General features: G+C 31.3%; 2 protein-coding genes across 4 annotated transcripts in view; one reads left to right on the top strand and one right to left on the bottom strand.

The window, feature by feature from the left end:
* Positions 1 to 3,922: 3,922 nt before the first annotated feature.
* Positions 3,923 to 15,995, bottom strand: LOC127714945 (mediator of RNA polymerase II transcription subunit 7-like). Its single transcript, XM_052220965.1, has 3 exons — positions 15,893 to 15,995; positions 7,155 to 7,281; positions 3,923 to 4,489 (listed from the first exon to the last, which is right to left on the bottom strand). Exons 2-3 carry the CDS (start codon positions 7,269 to 7,271, stop codon positions 3,947 to 3,949), a joined length of 660 nt encoding a protein of 219 aa, XP_052076925.1. The 5' UTR covers positions 7,272 to 7,281; positions 15,893 to 15,995; the 3' UTR covers positions 3,923 to 3,946.
* A 181-nt stretch (positions 15,996 to 16,176) lies between these two features.
* Positions 16,177 to 18,879, top strand: part of LOC127714939 (tyrosine-protein kinase Tec-like) — a 53,604-nt gene continuing 50,901 nt past the window's right edge. Inside the window, exon 1 of one of the 3 annotated variants that reach the window (XM_052220959.1) lies at positions 16,177 to 16,308. The gene's annotated coding sequence lies outside the window, so the exon portion shown is untranslated. Of the gene's footprint in view, positions 16,309 to 16,376; positions 16,528 to 18,879 lie in introns of those variants that run through there. The other 2 variants (XM_052220958.1, XM_052220960.1) reach the window with 2 other exon arrangements.

The following is an 18,879-nucleotide window of genomic DNA, read 5'->3' on the forward strand; positions in this document are numbered from 1 at the left end:
GCAGGAGGACCTTGCAAGGTAAGCACGTACCAAATATAGTTATCTTATTACTCATAATAAGAGAGAAATTAAGAATACTAAAAATCTTAACTTTTTTCAAGTAGTTATTGAACAATGAAAATTAGGTCAAGGACAATAGACATATGACAGACGGAAACTTCATAACATAAGGCATCTATATACAAAGTATGAAGGTTCCAGGTCTTCTACCTTATGAAATACTAACCTTTTAAGAAGTTTGTTAACACTGCCGTGGCCGCCGGATCACTATCCCAATGTCCCACTTTCTGCGACTTCTGTCGACGGCTCAACAAAAATGAGGTGGAAGAAGCCGTGTCTGTTCTTTTTTTAATTTCTCTAGTTCTGGAGGATATATATTAATGGAACCCAATCAGAAAAGATTGGATTGTTAATGGAAAGAACATCATCAATATATCTGAATGTAAAATTAAATGATCTGGCTTCTTTGATCTTCTTGTTTTTGATAAGTGTCTGAAGGAACTCCGACTCATATGAAAATAAGAAGAGGTTGGCAAGGAGAGGCACAGAGTTCATTCCCATAGGAATGCCGACTTTTTGTTGAAAAAAGTCTTTCCTCCAAATTCAACAAATATGTTGTCAATTAGAATCTCCAGGAAAGGGGATATTTTTATTTATTTCAGGGGCTGGTTTATTCAAATACAATTGAACTAACGGTTGTTCTTCAAGTCCAAATATTCGATTTGCTACATATATTTCTATATCTCAATCAAATATTTATGATATTAGGCTTTTAAACTTCATATTCAAGTTTCTACCAGTTAGAAACATAGGATTAACAATCAATTCACTCACATGACGTAATACATCTTCCTCTTTAAATAATCTTGCTGATTCTCTTAAAGATACTTGCTTTCAAATGGAAACTTTAAAAAATACTTCACACACGTCGGCTTAGCACATATCGATATGTCCATCGGGTCCAATTTTCCCCTTCACTATTATTTTCAGGATATTAAAGATCTTAAGTAACATAAGTCAAGAATAACAAATATAAACTGTTATCAAAGAGATATGTCTCGCCTTTTTATAATTTTGATAATGCAAATGTTGAAATTAAAATAGCAATACTTTAACATGTAAATTATGCAAATATTCAAAGTCTATAAACCATGACTGAAGATACATGGCTAAACAATCTCCATGGAACGAGATGTACCAATGCTAATACAACTGCATACCAAATACCATTGACTTATTATAAGTCGTTCCTTTTAAACAAACCTAAACACAAACATTAACATGTAAACTATGTAAAAGTTTCAAAGTCAATGAACCATGATCAGGGGTGGGGCTATATAATCTCCATGGAAATGATACTTGCAAATCGCAGCCAATAAATTTGCATACCAAATATCATTGACTTAACATTAGCAGTTCATTTTAAACTGATCTAATCACAAACTAATACATGTAAACTAAACAAAAGTTTCAAAGTAAATAGACCATGACTGAGGGGGGCGGGACCAAATATTCTCCATGGAAATGAGATGTGCTAATGCTTATACAACTGAACACCAATTAACATTGGCCTACCACTAATGGTTCCCCTTGAACTGACCTAATCACAAACTAATACATGTAAACTTAGCAAAATTTTCAAAGTCTATAGACCATGACTAAGGGGGCGGAGCCTAATAATCTCGGAAATGAGATATGCCAATGCTTATACAACTGCATACCAAATATCATTGACCTAACACTAGTGGTTCCCCATAAATTGACCTAATCACAAACTAATACATGTAAACTATGAAAAGTTTCAAAGTCAATAGACCTTGACTGAGGGGATGGGGCCAAATAATCTCCATGGTAATGAGATGTGCCAATGCTAATACAACTGCATACCAAATATCATTGACCTACCACTTGTGGTTCACCATGAACTAGACCTAATCACAAACTAATACATTGTTGACGCCGCTGCTGGAAACAACATACCTATGTCTCGCTTTTTGACTCCGTCAAGGCAAGACAAAAAAATCCAAAAAACTTGGAAGATGCACAAACACATATACAATCACTGTCAATGGACAGTCCGTAGACATGCATAAAACTATGAAAAACAATTTTCTTTAGCAGCAACAATAATGTCCTTACTGCTTGGATTGTAATATTATCTAATGTAATATGACTGCAAATGATTATATAAAAGGTATGTTTCCACTGCATTATATCAACAAAAAAGTGCATACAGTGAAATGTCTCGTCTTACACTGCTATTTATAATTTGTTCTCCACTCTGAGACAAAGTATTCAAAACTTTCCATTTCAGTCATTATTCTATAGTGTTATGACTATTGTATTTCAAAAGAAATTGTTTTACAACTGGTTTCACAGAAAGTTAACATTATTACTAATCATTGAAGAGTATTCCATTCTCAATTTTAGTATTGGTTTGGCTCATTGTTGAATGTGATAATGGTAACCTGTACTTGTTTAAATTATTGTCTTTTGATGAATACTGTAAATTCAGAAATTATTGCGAGGTTTTTATAATTGCAAATAATTGAACTGGATTGAGTATTGTAATAATAAGAACTTGCATTTTGATATCTGATACATATATATATCTGTATGCAATTATTCCTGAAACCGCAATAATTTATCTCGCATTTTTGTCCATTCTTCAAAAATCGCAATAATAAATGGCTTTTATGCATGCAATAATTTCTGAATTTACAGTAGTTGTCTCATAAGGCAATCATACCTTATTTTTATAAAGATCTCTATATGCTGAAACCACAGGGGAGGTGACACAAGAATTCTCCACTAATATTATCTTGAATGGTCCAATTGATACTGTTAATTCATAAATTATTGCATGCATTTATTTATGGGATTTTTGAAGAATGGACAAAAATGTGAGATATTTATTTTGATTTTTAAGGAAAATCTGCATACAGTATATATATATATATATATATATATATGTAATATATGTAAACAACATTTTAGTCAAATGCGTTTTGTTAAAATATACTTTTTCACTTTTTTGGTCTTTTGGTAAATGTTGTTTGTGCTGTATATAGACCCCTCTAACAAGAAATTTGTTTTGCATGCACACGTATAAAAATTGCGGTTTTTATCCAACGCAATCATAGGTTTGAACATTGTTTTCAATTTAGACTTGTTTATATTTTTTCGTTTGGGCTTGTATTATATTTGCCTTGGGGTTTATATGATCCGTTCATCCTATTTTGACTTCTCAAAATTAAAGAGTCTATCCTAAATTGAGGTAAATTGTATGGCTTTCCAAATAACGTTTCAATTCCTAACATCACTGAAGAGACATTAATAATCGAAATCCGGATATGGTGTACAAAAACCTTTGCACCTTTTGTTTGTGGTATACCATCTTTTCCGCTAGTTTATTGTTTTCTGTTTAGTAGTAAATTTATAATTAAGATCCATTTATTACATCGGTGATCCGTTTATTTGGCAATCGCCAATGGCAGTCAGCAGGGTTTAAGAACATTTGTTGTTCGACCTGTTAGTCAAATGAGTTTTGTTAAAATATACTTTTTCACTTTTTTGGTCTTTTGGATAATGTTGTTTGTGCTGTATTTAGACCCCTCTAACAAGAAATTTGTTTTGCATGCACACATATATATAAAGCAAATTGCGGTTTTTATCCAACGCAATCATAGGTTTGAACGTTGTTTTCAATTTAGACTTGTGTAATATATGTAATATATATATCAGATATCAGAATGTGAGTTCTTTTTATTGCTATTCTCACCTAGTTGCATAAATTTAAACCGAGCAATAATTTCTGAATTGTAATAATTTCTGAAATTACTGTTCATAAATTGTACAAATAACCGTTGCATCGGAAGTTCCCTGTTCATGAAAGCAAACTTTTCACAGATTATAAAATAAATACAAATGTTCATGTTTATTTAAATTAAGTCATACTATCTACAATGTCACACATCATGCGATCGAGTTGGTCACATGGTTCAGATTTAACACTAACATCTTCCTGCTGACAAGAGAACTGGAGCAGTTCAGTTTTTACTAAAGTTTTAGAATCGAAACTTAAATCATCAGGGATATTTTGTAAACTTGACTGAATAAGTTCTTTAACTTTTTCTAAATGTAACTGAAATCTTTCGGCTATTTCATGTCTTTGTTTCTTCTGTTTTTCCATCATGACTCGCAATGTTTCTCTAGCTTGATGAGGTCTGAATTCATTAATCAAATGATGCATGTGAATAAACAACAGATTTAAATCTTCCAATTTTTCGGTCCTTTTCTGAGAGTCAGGTGATTTGATGAGAATATCAATAAGGTCGAGGAAGTTAACAAGAATTGAGTGATTCAGTTTTTTCAGCTCCCTCTTGTGGTCAAAACTTTGTGGATGCAGTCTTCGGAATCCTTGAGATTCCAATGGTTGTATAATTTGATCATCAACATTAAATGGTACCCCAAACATAGTGTAATTGTCCTGAAAATAAAATACAACAACATGATATATAATAAAGGTTTACAAAAAGACCGCTAGCCTAGAAATGATCAAATGTTTATTAATAAGGCCACATTTTTTAAAATATGCCACATGATAGCATATTGTTTTTTGTGATGCATGCATATGTGTCTTTTTATGTTGATATATTACACTATTGTATATATTTTTATTCCAAATATGCATTCACTATGGTGGATAAACTCCAACAGATGATAGATTTTTTTTTTATTTTTCAGAATGAAAATTACATGAATTATGTGTATAGAATGCAGTTAAAAGTTCAAAATCCTTCTATATATATTTATGGTTTTTTTTTAAACCAACTTGAGGCTCCAAGGAGCCAGTATCATTCACATAGTTTATTTCCATAAAATTGATACAATGCAACAAGATTATTTCTCATAGTCACAGGCAAAATAGTAACAAACTAGATAAGCATTTTCATTGAAAGGCAATAACTCCTTCTGATAGGAGCCATGTTGTTTTCATAGTAAATCTTGTCCTGCTAATAATTTTCACTATTTACAGTTTCTCTCTTTCTACCCAGGAATAGATTACCCTAGCTGTATTTAGCAAACTTTTCGGAATTTTGGTTTCTCAGTGCTCTTCAACTTCTTACTTTATTCAGCCTTGTTTTGCATTTTTATATTTGAGGGTCACTGATGAGTCTTTTGTAGACAAAACAAACAAAAAAAGTAGAAAAAATTGGTAGCCTTGAAAATTGTCAATGTATGTCTTGTAGCTTTTCAGGGAATCACTTTATGACTGTTTATCTTTTGGGAAATTTGCTGCATTTTTCATGAATATGTGCCATATCCTGTATAAAATGTGGATTAAAAAAAAAGTTTTGAACTAGAAAAGTATCCATAAATTCATTTGGGGAACTATTCCCCATTTTGCAGATTGTCCCCTGCCTAATGAGGACAATAATTCCTAAATGGAAATGTCTGAAAGTTTTAGTGAAAATAAATGGATTTTGCTCATTGTTGAAGGTGGTATGGTGACCTATAGTTGTTAACATCTATCATTGTCTATGTCATTTGGTCTCTGGTGGAAAGTTGTCTCATTGGCAATCATACCACATCTTTTTATTTTCAGATCTTGTTGTTCTGAAAATTTCTGCATGCCCCTGTCAGATTTTCTTTGTCTATAATGGTTTTAAAGATAATGGACAATACTTTTGTTTTACCCTCATGTTCTATTTTTAGCCTTGGCAGGCAGGTTCATCAGACAGAATTTTTTAAACAGATGATTGTGGTCTAGTTTGGTTCCAATTGGCCTAGTAGTTTCAGAGATGACAATTTCATAAAAGTTAACAGATGAAAAGGGACAACAGATGCCAAGTGACCACAAAAGCTTACATGGAATTAGGTAACTTACAAAAACTATGGAGTAAATCAGACCTCTTATGTAAGATATAGCTGACTGAAAATGTAATAACCTGAGGGAAAGAAGCTGAAGGTGGTACTCTTCCTGACTGAATATGCAATTACCTAAGTGACTAGAGGTCAAAGTGGTGACCTCCCTGTCCGAATATGTAATTCCCTGAGACAGGTGAAAGAGGTGCCCTCCCTGTCTGAATTTGTAATTACCTGAGGGACAGGAGGTGAAGGTGGTCCCATTCCTGACTGAATATATAATTACCCGAGTGACTGGATGTGTTGCCTTCCCTGTCTGAATATATAATAACCTGAGTGTCTGGAGATGAAGGGTGTACCCTTCCTGACTGAATATATCATTAGTGGAAATGGTGCCCTTCCTGTCTGAATATATATAATTTCCTATGTGATTGGAGGTGAAGGTGGTACTCTTTCTGACTTAATATGTAATAACTTGAGACAGGAGGTGGTGGTGGTACCCTCCCTGTCCGAATATGTAATTACCTGAGAGATAGGAGGTGGTGGTGGTACCCTCCCTGTCTGAATATGTAATTACCTGAGAGACAGGAGGTGTAGGTTGTGGTACCCTTCCTGTCTGAATACGTAATTACCTGAGAGACAGGAGGTGGAGGTTGTGGTACCCTTCCTGTCTGAATATATAATTACCTGAGAGACAGGAGGTGTAGGTTGTGGTACCCTTCCTGTCTGAATATATAATTACCTGAGAGACAGGAGGTGTAGGTTGTGGTACCCTTCCTGTCTGAATATATAATTACCTGAGAGACAGGAGGTGGAGGTTGTGGTACCCTTACTGTCTGAATATATAATTACCTGAGAGACAGGAGGTGGAGGTTGTGGTACCCTTCCTGTCTGAATATATAATTACCTGAGAGACAGGTGTAGGTTGTGGTACCCTTCCTGTCTGAATATATAATTACCTGAGAGACAGGTGTAGGTTGTGGTACCCTTCCTGTCTGAATATATAATTACCTGAGAGACAGGCGGTGTAGGTTGTGGTACCCTTCCTGTCTGAATATATAATTACCTGAGAGACAGGAGGTGTAGGTTGTGGTACCCTTCCTGTCTGAATATATAATTACCTGAGAGACAGGAGGTGTAGGTTGTGGTACCCTTCCTGTCTGAATATATAATTACCTGAGAGACAGGAGGTGGAGGTTGTGGTACCCTTCCTGTCTGAATATATAATTACCTGAGAGACAGGCGGTGTAGGTTGTGGTACCCTTCCTGTCTGAATATATAATTACCTGAGATACAGGAGGTGGAGGTGGTGCCCTCCCTTTCTTTACATTTTCATCTGTATATAAATGCACATACTGCATAGGAGGTAAAGGAAAAGCACTAACACCCTGACTTTCTGCCATCTTCTGATGTCTGAAAAATAATGTTGCATGTAGTTACCTTTATAACAGTTTGACTGAAAATTGCATTTATTGTCAATCTGATTTTTTTTAACATCTGTACAAAAACTTTTTTCCTATTGAGTATTCAGGCTGAAACATTAAAATAAGAACTTTATGGTGAGTTAGTTCCGAGACACAGTAAAGAGGGTCTGGATGGAGTTTACAGAAAAATGGGGCAAAAATTCAGAAAAAAAAGAATATAGAACATGTAGAATAGAGAAAAATAGAGAAAAAAAAAGAATAGCGAAAATAAAAGATAAAAAAATAAAGAATAGAGAATAGTTGGGTGCTAAAATACAAAGAATAGAGAATCATTAAATTGGCAAAATCTATAGTAAATAGAGAAAAATGGCCTTAATAATTAAAGAATACAGAAATGACTAACCCCCCATCCAGACCCTCAGTAAGTAGAAACAGATGTAACAACTGATGTCTGTCAACTACAACTTATATCTATCTGACCTTAAACTTATTCCATTATATATTTTTTCAACAACCTTTTTTCAATTGCTTCTAAGAATTTAGTATAATAATCTTTTAACTTGGACTTCATTTTTAAAAAGCTCATCTTTATGTTTTAATTGAATTTATACAATGTTATATGATGAACTAAAAATACTGTGACAACTGCTCAAATAGACCTCCCTTCTAAAAAAAAACCATGCACACACAGTGGTTCCCACTGACACAAACCAAGAATAATTCGGTGCTATTAAAGCTACCTCAAGTTTAACTAAGTTTGAGGCCTCGATTTTTTAACGAATAAAATTCTGGACTTCATTTTTAAAAAGTGTAACTTTGTAACTTTCAAAAGTGTGAAAAATGGACTGTTTTCAACGATTTTTCAACGAATATAGTTTTATTACTCCTCAATGTCATATCAGAAATTTATATAAAAAACTAAAGAGGGCTTACATTTTTGTACTTCAATAGATGTAAACAAGGATAGTCGACCTTCCCATGGATAGAAACAAGTGCCTGTGTTTATATACAATGACAATGTACATGTATATGTGGTTGAGTCTGTATCGGGTCAGTTCCCTCCCAATACAAGTTTGCACCCTACAAATTCGCACCCCACATGTTCGCCCCATTTTTATTTAAATACCAATTGAATTATTTGATGTTTTTTAGATGTATAAATCAATATATTTCTATTTTCATTACTTAAAATTCGGGAATTTAAAATAATATTTATTTGATGAAGACTGTATGGACCATCAGACAAACCAGTTGACAATTTTCTGCCACAGTAGACTTTGAACTTTGATTACATTAATTTTGTGACTTAATTTTAATACATTAATTCTTAAATAAACTGTTTATATTGGTGCATATTAGATAGTATTGGTGTGTGAATGGTGTATAATGTGATGTTTCAGGTTGTTTTTTTTTTAAATATTTTAGTGCCCTGTTAAGGTTCATCATAACCTTTTGGCTAATACATGTAATATCATGAATATGGCCGTATTTACACCACAAATTTTACTCTGAGTAGAGACAAATCTGTGCACCTGGAAAAGTTTTAAGGCATAACAGGAATTAGATAATTAAATTTTAAATCCATTTTATGTTTCAGAAAATTATAAACTTTTCTGAATTTTGCTATTCATTTTTTTTTCATTCCTGCAGAAGGTGCCAAAATAAACTATTTTACTACTTTTATAAATTTTGACTTGGATGGAGAGTTGTCTCATTGGCACTCATACCACATCTTCTTATATCTATAAGTTGGGAAAGAAGTTTGAGAAGCTCCCCTCATCATACTCAAATAATAAATGTTGTGAGTGGTATTGATTTAAATGGACAATAGATGGACAATAGACATCTGCAAACAATAGGTGATTTAAACTGTAACTGAGTGAACCATATCAAATGAAACTCATGTGTTTGTTTATTTTGCTATCTTCTGCAGACTGGAAAAAATGCACATCAAAATCAGTGTAAGTTTTTAATTTTCTGAAACATAGACTACATATAACTTTTATATATCTAGGTCCTGCCATGCATTAGTTTGTCTGTATTCATAGAAGATTTTGTGGTGTAAACACGGCCATATTTTTCAATTCCTTTTGATGAACCTTAAATTTTATAAAGAAGCTACTACAACTCTAAACATTTTAATGCTGTATTTTAAATAAAACATTTATATGATTTGAATGATGGCACTGGCTACGGTTACATTGGAGACTAATTGCCGGAATGCAGGGTTGGGCAAGGAACCGATTAATTACGAAATGTAACAATAATATTTGTGGCTATGGTTACGTTGTGTTATTGTTGCGTTAATGCATGCTGGGACTAGTACAATGTAGTAATATGTATTAAAATAAAACTTGAAAACTTTTATTTGAATTTTACAATATATTACATACAATTTTTTTAATTTTTATTTACAATGGCAGTTTCTACACATCCAGTATGTTGTTTTGGGAGTATGTTTACAATTCTCTTCAATATCCCTTTTTGAAGTTATAGTAACTTTCAATGCTGCCATGCTTCAGGTGAAAATTATTTTTTCACTCTTGGGATGTTTATATTTTCGTCCAATATTTTTGTTGGAAACATGCGAGGTTGTTTCATGTTGTCTTTTAATATCACAATGCTTTAGATCAGGTACATCAGGTTTTAAGAATTATTTCACAATTTCATAACAAAAACAAGACAAGAAAGTTTGAAAAGTTAGATTCACAGATTTATTATATTCATAAAACTAGCAAGGCAAAATAGCAAATACATGTATATCGTTGGAAAAAAACGCTGGGAAACTTAAAGTCTGTGTCACTTTAAACTTCAATTTTGTAACACGAATAAAATTATTTAATATTCGCATGGATATTATGACCCATTGATATTTATATAGGAAAAAAACTTGCTTTTGGTTGGAAGTGCTCCATCTAATTTTGAAAAGAAATTACGTCTACATAGATACATGTATACAGAAGTTCGTAGTATTTCAGTTCACAGCTAGCAAACTTTGCTTTTGATATATCAATTTTTCTATAACTGCGTTTGTATAACTGTATAAAATTTGAGTCTTGATATTATTTTAGTTTCGATTCGAACACATCCCAAGTTTTAAATTTTTCACCCAAAACAAATTTGGTAAGAGGAATCACTTCATCCATTGTGCAAAGTATAATGACAGTAATACATGTAAGGGTAGGTGTGCAGTCAGAGACATATATGTAAATATGTCTCTGGCATGTCTAGCGCAGTTAAATACATTGAAGTGAACACTTTTCTTCTTAACATGGAACCATTGCACTATATTTTTCGCCTTTGGCACTACTTAACTGTAGTAGTATCTTGAAGAACATTAAAACAATTAATACTTAAAACTATTTAAACACTATTTGTTGTATAATAATAATAATAATAATAATTATACTAATAATATTATCAATATTATGATTATTTCTATTATTATCAAGTACATATCGAAAAATTAAGCAACAAAACTATAGAAGGTTAAAGTTTAATAAATCTAACGTAACAATAACACAACGTAACCGTAGACACGAATATCATTGTTACATTCGTAATTAATCAGTTCCTTACCAGTCGGGGGACTTATTGAAATAAGTGATTTTTTAATCACTTATTTAAGTAGCAAATTCCAAGTTTTGTCACAAATTGTGATTTTGAAGTTTTACCAAAATTTTAAACACATAGGTTTAGATAATATCTTTTCATTAGTAAAATTGAAAAAAATGAACCTTTTGCTTCTTTTAAGTAGCAAGGTTTATGCCTTTAATGCAATCATTCTATTTTAGTTGAAAAAATGCTATAATAAAGGCTTTACATAATGAACTGATACTTTCTGAACAGATTTTTCCCAGCAGTGGGAGAATTTTTCCTGTAAAATTCAAGGTTTCATCTTACAGATTATGTAATAAAATTCTACTGTTGGCCATCAAAATTTCACTGTTCGGGGGTGTAGAAATTAGTGGGTTTTATTAAAATAATGATATTTAAAGAAGTGATTTTTTGGAAGGAAATTGAGGTATGATACTTAAACAAGTGATTTTTATGTCATTATCTCAAATTTAGTACAAGGTCATCACCTGACATGACAGGTCATCCTATCAACACAGATGTTGGTTCTGATAATTTAAGCAACATAATTAGTCTCTGGATCATTAGTATTGTACATTTAACCAGAGACATATAATACAAGAGATTCGCAACTCTAGTAGAGTCTATATAACAGCCAATGAAATGACGTGGCCACCGGAAAGCCGATTATTCCGATGGATTTATGGGTACCCACTATTGTTGTGAAAAAGGTTCTATGCCTCACGATTTGTCTAATGGATAATACCGATACCTTTTACAGCTAAAGCATGCAAGTATATTTAAAAGTTACAAAAAACTAATTCTAATAATTTTTTATTGATAAAATGTGTTCTAATGATGAGATTAATCAAATACAAACACAGTTAAAACTCAGCTCATTTTACTTCACCTCCTATTGCCGTAGAAACCATTTGGTCTCCCAATTTTTTTCTTAAAACTTGGAAATATGCTAATAAATATATAATTTTATGGGGCAAAAATACTCCCACATGTTGTTTCGTGAAAATAAGACTATTTTCGTAAAAATTTGATTCAATAGTGGGTTTTTTTTCAAAATTATCAACAAATGTGGCGATTTTTTCTTATTGATACCCGAAGCCACCTGTGCTGGTACTATCATTTTATCTCGTAAAACTTGGAGATGTGCGAATAAATATTCAATTGTATGGGCTATATTACTCTCAGTTGTTATGTCGTGAAAATAAGACCAGTTTCGTAAAATTTGATCCAACAGTTATTTCTAAAAATATCAACAAAGGTGACTATTATTTTGTTATTTATACACAAAGCCAGCTATGCTAATTTTACCAATCTGTTTCGTCAAAACTAGAAATTTACAAATAAATATGTCATATTATGGGGATATATATTACTCCCAATTTTTTTTTCTTTTCTTTTCTTTTTTTTTTATTAAACTGTCTAAATATTGAAATTGTTCATGGACAAATTTCCTTAAATAAGTCCTTCATTTTTGTGCACTATGAAATTTATAGCCTGCATTTTGTTAGGCAATTTATTCATTTTTTCATTCTGTTTATGGCAAAGTTGTTTATTTTCTCCTATTCTGAAGTCATTGTTTTTTTCTTCTTTTTAGGGTGTCAAAGATGAACGAATACAGTAAATTTACAAAAGGAGTAAAATTTTCCTAGTAAAGGAAACCTTCTGCTGGTCGTAATATGAATGAGCTTCATGCATCTGTTGTTGTTTCAGACTACGCTTCTCATTCAAAACATGAACCCAATTCATTTTTAAATTAAAATCGTATTGAGGACATTTCAATGGTGACTGCAAAAGATATATATATATATATATATTTGATAATAAAAGACACACATATCCATCTTTGTATGCAGTATTGTCAATTGTTTTTGTTGGTGGGTCTCTCGCTTATGTCTTCTTCAATTTCACTATCAACAAAGAGTTCGTTATCAGTTTATTCAACTAGGAGTATATCTAAGTCGTAACTATTAAGATTGTCATCCCACGAAATAAAATCGGAATTTTCCATATTGCGTGCATATGAATGAAGCTTTATTCAAATGAGAAATTAATTGTAATTTTCTGAAATATTAATTCTCAATACACACTTCGAACATGAAGAAACCATAAATTTACCGACAATCATTTAAAAAACAACTCAATGCAAGCCTATGACGAAACTGTCAAACAACACTTAGAAATCAAACATTTACCGACAATCCTACAGAAAAAACTCAATGCAAGCCCAAATAATGATGAATAAAAAAATAAATAAAATTTTAATAATTTATAAATATCAAGAATAAAAAACAAAGCCTATCATGATTAACAATTAATTAACAAATAAATTAAATTTTTTTCCACATTAATTTTACATTTTGTGAATTGTATTTTTGGAAAGAGTGCGGACACCTGTGGTGTAACAACTTCTTGTTTACAAGGTGTCAATTAAAACTCATTATATATAACATGTTTGTGATTTACCTGGTCATCGAATAATTCAAACCTAATATACATGTCACACTGTGAAATTATGTCTCTGAGACAGGTGTATATTCAATAGAAACCATTATGACATGTATGAAACTATCAAATAAAATGAACTCTGATACAATTTATGTTTTAGTGTTAATTATTTAATATCAGTTTTTTTTTTAATACAATATCAAATTATGTTTCTTTTTCAATAATACAAATCTAAAATCAAAATTACAATAAAATAAATAATTATATAGGAACTCAAATTATTTAATTAATTATGATAAATTTAACACTGAAACAGTTTATGTTATGCTTAAACATTCGTCCTTACTTCTAGTACTTTTAATACTTTTATTAATGACTGTATTACCTAAAGAGATCTCGCGAGGTTTAACTAGTGGCCGCGTTTTTTTACGGGATTTTGCCGAGTTGCGAATCTCTTGTATTATATGTCTATGATTTAACAATGTTTAAAGCTACAATAAAATTGAATCACTTAGTCTAGTGATTATTTGTACTACTTAGATAGGTGATTATTAAAGAAAGACAACTCTTACTTCCAACCTTTGTAGACATAATGTTACTTGAATCAGTGATATAGAAAATCACTCATTTAAGTAAGTCCCCTGACTGCTTACCCAACCCTCAATTCCGGCAATTAGTCTCCAATGTACCAATAACTTTTTTATCATTGTTACATTTCAATGTAACCGTAGCCAGAGCCTTGAATGACTGTGTGTGGTTATTGAAGTGCAAGTAGGAAACCTGTTTACGTTTTTTAAAATGTCACTTTATTTTGAAACAATAAAAAAAACTTATTTATAGCAATAAACAAACAAACTAAAACACGATTTAAAAAATATTCAACACAAATCCAATTTGGGTGCAAACGTGAAAGGGAGCGAACGTGATTTTGGTCGAACAGACCCAGATTTCGGTTGGGTCATGATCAGTTCTTTTTAAGGGTCTCACTAATTAGCGACAAGAAGCGTCAAGAAGCGACAAGAAGCGTCAAGAAGCGACAAGAAGCGTCAAGAAGTGACAAGAAGAATAACATTAGCGACAAGAAGCGACAATGAAGACTATTTAGCGACAAGAAAACATTTTTTTTTATTAAGACTACTTATTCCAAATAAATATCAAAAATATGCATTTGATTTTTTTTAATATATGGACAGGAATCAATTGATATTTTTTTTTTATTATATTGATAGATGAAGAAATTAAACATTTGTGAGGAAGAAAGGGATTGCTTAGTTTTTTTATTATTGTTTTATTGCTACAATAACATCCAATTAACACCTTCAACTTTGTACACGCGTCAGACTATACAATTACACGCACCAGAATATACAATCATTGCAAATAGTGAACACCTGTTGAAAACTCAAGAATGTCATAAATTTCCTTTAATCTTCAATCAACATTAAACTATTCATAAAGTTAACATGATAAATATCGTTAAATGAGGCAATACAAAAAATAAAATGAATAAAAATATTCACATTTATGTTTTCCTCTTGTTTGATTTCAGTTCTTTGTACTTCACAATTTGTGTCTGTATTTTCTGGACAATGATGCACAAATAATGCATTTGCAAGTTTATTATATAGTGTACAAAGAGAGTTTTAAAAACAAATTATAAGATAAATATATTATTGTTCTAAAACACAAGTAAAATTAATATCATAATAAGGGGACGAAGTCCCCTATTACGGTAGAAAAATCAATAAAAAAAAAAAAAAAAAAAATCGGGAAAATTTCCCGAAATTTTACATTCTACTAATGAACTCATAATCGTTAACTTTTTTATTTTCAGACTTTTTTATTTTCCCGCATTTGCGCAGAAATCTACTTCCCTTTTCCGGTCTCGTTTGCATGAGTCTGAGTAAAATATATATTTATCAGTCTAGTAAAATATAGGAAGGAACGCAATACCAATTCCATTGAATGGCTTGATATGAAAAAAAACGTTACCTGATAGCGTTTCTTTGTTTACATTGAATATGACGTCATAACATAAATAACGTCACAACTAAAATTCCGAACAACAGAACCGAAATCGGAAACGTAAGGGTATTTCCGTTTCTTTTTGAACAGATTTTGAAGTTAAAATATGTTTGAATTACAAAAAAATAATTCATACAGACTTCGTCCCCTTTCACAGGTAACGCCTGCCTCATATTACGACAGGGTAAACGTAATACTTGCTGTTATACATAATAAATAATAAAATATCACAAATAAATGTAGCAATTAGATCTATGTTTCAATTTTTTTTCTATCTATTTATTGATAGAATATTAACTTTCTTGTCGCTAAAATTGTTTTCTTTTGCATATTCTTTTAATATTTATATGGAATAAGTAATTTTAATTAATAAAAAAATGTTTTCTTGTCGCTTCTTGTCGCTAAAATTATTCTTCTTGTCGCTAATTAGTGAGACCGCTTTTTAAAATTATATCATATCGAGTACTTTTTTCTACATATGTAAAGAATAAAAGGGTCTTTGTTTTTGGTTTCTTTTACGATTTTCTGCTTACTCTAAAGATGAGAACTATCAAAGAACAATCAGATAAATGAGCTGCACAGTTACTCTTTTAGATTAAACCTGGCTGTGTTGTGTATATTCGGTCTTTGTCTCAAAGATTTTTTTTACAAAACGAAGATTTAATTTTCTTAATTCTATCAATACTTGATAATGAAAAGAAAATATCAAGGAAGGAATATATAAATATATGCTTTCAACGGTATCAAATAGCCTCAAATGATAGGATACTGACTATTTCATTTTGATATTTCGTTTTGTTTATCAAATTGTGTGTACTTCCAGGGAGGTAACTCCAGTTCAATTTCTTCGGAAGTTTCGTTTGAAGCGAAAGCAGTAGGGTTTGGTCTTCAATAATCCCCAAAGGAATCTTATCAAAAGAAACATTAATATCTACATAATGGAAAGATTGTATGCATTTCTTATTTAGTGAAAGCACTTTCTGTTTCCAATAGCTACTTATGAGAAAATTTGGAAAAATTTCATTGGTTAACAGTAGTTTTAACTTCCTGGTTTTATCCAGTGTTCAACTTCCTAAGTATTTTAATATATAACCATCAATCATCCTGATCACTAAGATTTATTAATCTCAGAATCACTGGAGTATGTTACTTCTTGTCTATTTGTCATGTAAGTTGAAGCTGACATGCCCATTACTTAGCTTATGCCTAATAGTGGTGTTTACATGGTTTATATATCAGTATATTTTTGTTGAGAGAAGATTAATGTTTGATAATAAAACTGAATTACCAATAGCACTTTTTAACAATGGAAAAGCTTTGTTCCATTATTTAACCTTTGTTGGTATAAAGATTTTAATTATATGTTATTGTCGATATAATTATAAATTTAGTTCGGGAAACTAATTTATAAAGATTGGTTTGAATCGGTCACCAACCATTTAGGGGTCCACTTTTTAAACTGTCTTAAGTAAGTCAATGCTGTTGAATTTTAATTTGACATTTTTTCTTATAAGTTAAGCAAGCAACAATCTATTATCTATATAACTTAAATAATTACAATTATATATGGATCTCTTTCATGTTTTCAATTTTAATATGTTACTTCTTAAAGGAAGTAATTTTCACATACTTTCAAAACTCAAGAAACAGTATGGATCATTCATTTAAACTTCAGACTGGTGTTACTCTTGCCAATTAATGTTAAATAAATAACAAAACAAAAGAACAAATAAACAATAATTAAATTTAGAATGCTCTCAATTAGTGAAATCAAGCTCAAAGTACTTGGCTGAAATAAAAATACATGTTTGAATTTTGTTTCCTGACCCTCGACCTTACATGTATTTCAAACCCTGACCCTAGCAATTTCTTTCCTTTTCTGATAAAAATAAAAAGTTACAAATAGCGATTGACTTTACTTTCATTTAGTTGTTTTTCAGAGGAGAAAGATGTAGCAATATACATGTAGATCATAAAACCATGATGTTTGACATCTATATCAGTTTAACTTTCTATTTCCTTCCTAGTTGTGTGTCAAAGATAATTATCTGTGTGCTGAATCTGGGTCCGTTCGCCAAAAATACATTCGCATCCCATTCACATTTGCCACCTTTCACGGGCGAAAGTGACTTTCTAAAAAGTTTTTTTTGTTTTGAATATTTTTTTAATGTTAAGATACCAAACAAATATTAAACTCAACAACAATAACATTTTGAACCTTCATTGTTTTTACTCATACCAAGCTTAATACATGCTAACTACATGCAGAATTTACATCAAAGCAAGTTAAAACAACAATCACGATTGTCAAACACATAACAATAACACCAGTGCAGAATTTACATCAAAGCTAGTTGAAACAACAATCACGATTTTCAAACACATGACAATAGCACCAAGTTTAGCTGTGTAAATAACTTATTAACAGTAATCATTCATAATTAACATATACTAATTAATCATCAAATTCAATTAAAACAATATTTCATTTAAAAATTCCCAAATTTTTATTTATGAAAATAAACATATTTTGATATAAACATCTAAAAAACATCTAATAATTCATCAGGTTTTTGAATAAAAAAAAAGGGTGGGAACGGACCCAGGTGGCAAACATGTCATGCGTGTGGGCTGTGAAGGTGTAGGGTGCGAACGTGTATTGGGCTGCGAACGGACCTGATATTCTGTGTGCTCATGTATATTTTAGACAAAGTTCCACACTACCTGACTACCATTATAACCTAGTTTCTCCAAGTTGCATTTTCAGTCTTATTTAGTTGCAATATATATCTTTTGTAAATACTACATGTTCTGTACATGTATATAAATGCTTGACTGTACCTTAATTGACCACCTATTTCCAAATTTAATTGATAAACGTAGTCATCTTGCAAGCACAGAAAAATAGTGGAATACTTCTTTCACTGACAAAAATTTTATCTTGTTATTTATAGGCAGTGTCATTAAAATGTATATGTAGATTCAATAATTAATACTAATTAGCGAGTCCAAAGATGCATCAAGATTGTAAAATGTTGTATCAACTGAGCACATACATTTTATAACAAAAGTTGAAAAATAATCTTAGTTTGATGTCATTTCATGCTTTTCATGGGGACTGAAAAGATAAATTATATAGCAATAAGATTTCATCTTCTTGCTGTTGGACTCGCCATGGGCAAAAATAAGGGTCCCTGGACTCGCCTTCAAAAATCTTAAGTGAGAACCCTGCAGTCATTATTGAAAATGAGTATGCTCTGAAATAATGATACTTGAAATATCCAAATAAACAGATTTCCAAAGAGTTTTTTTTTTCAAAATCCAATCGTTGACACTTGTCATTGTAAAGATTTCATTAATTCAAATGGTAATCATAATTTAACCTATGCATAAAAATATTCACTCAATTAGCAATTATAATTTGATATTATGGCACTACCAAGGTTGCAATGGGGAAAGAGGGGGTAGGGGTGCAATTAAGTACAGAAATTCATATAAATATAAATTTGTGTAAACTTGA

The sequence above is a fragment of the Mytilus californianus genome, unplaced genomic scaffold (genome assembly GCF_021869535.1).
Source record: "Mytilus californianus isolate M0D057914Y unplaced genomic scaffold, xbMytCali1.0.p SCAF_9, whole genome shotgun sequence".
Classification (NCBI taxonomy): domain Eukaryota; kingdom Metazoa; phylum Mollusca; class Bivalvia; order Mytilida; family Mytilidae; genus Mytilus; species Mytilus californianus.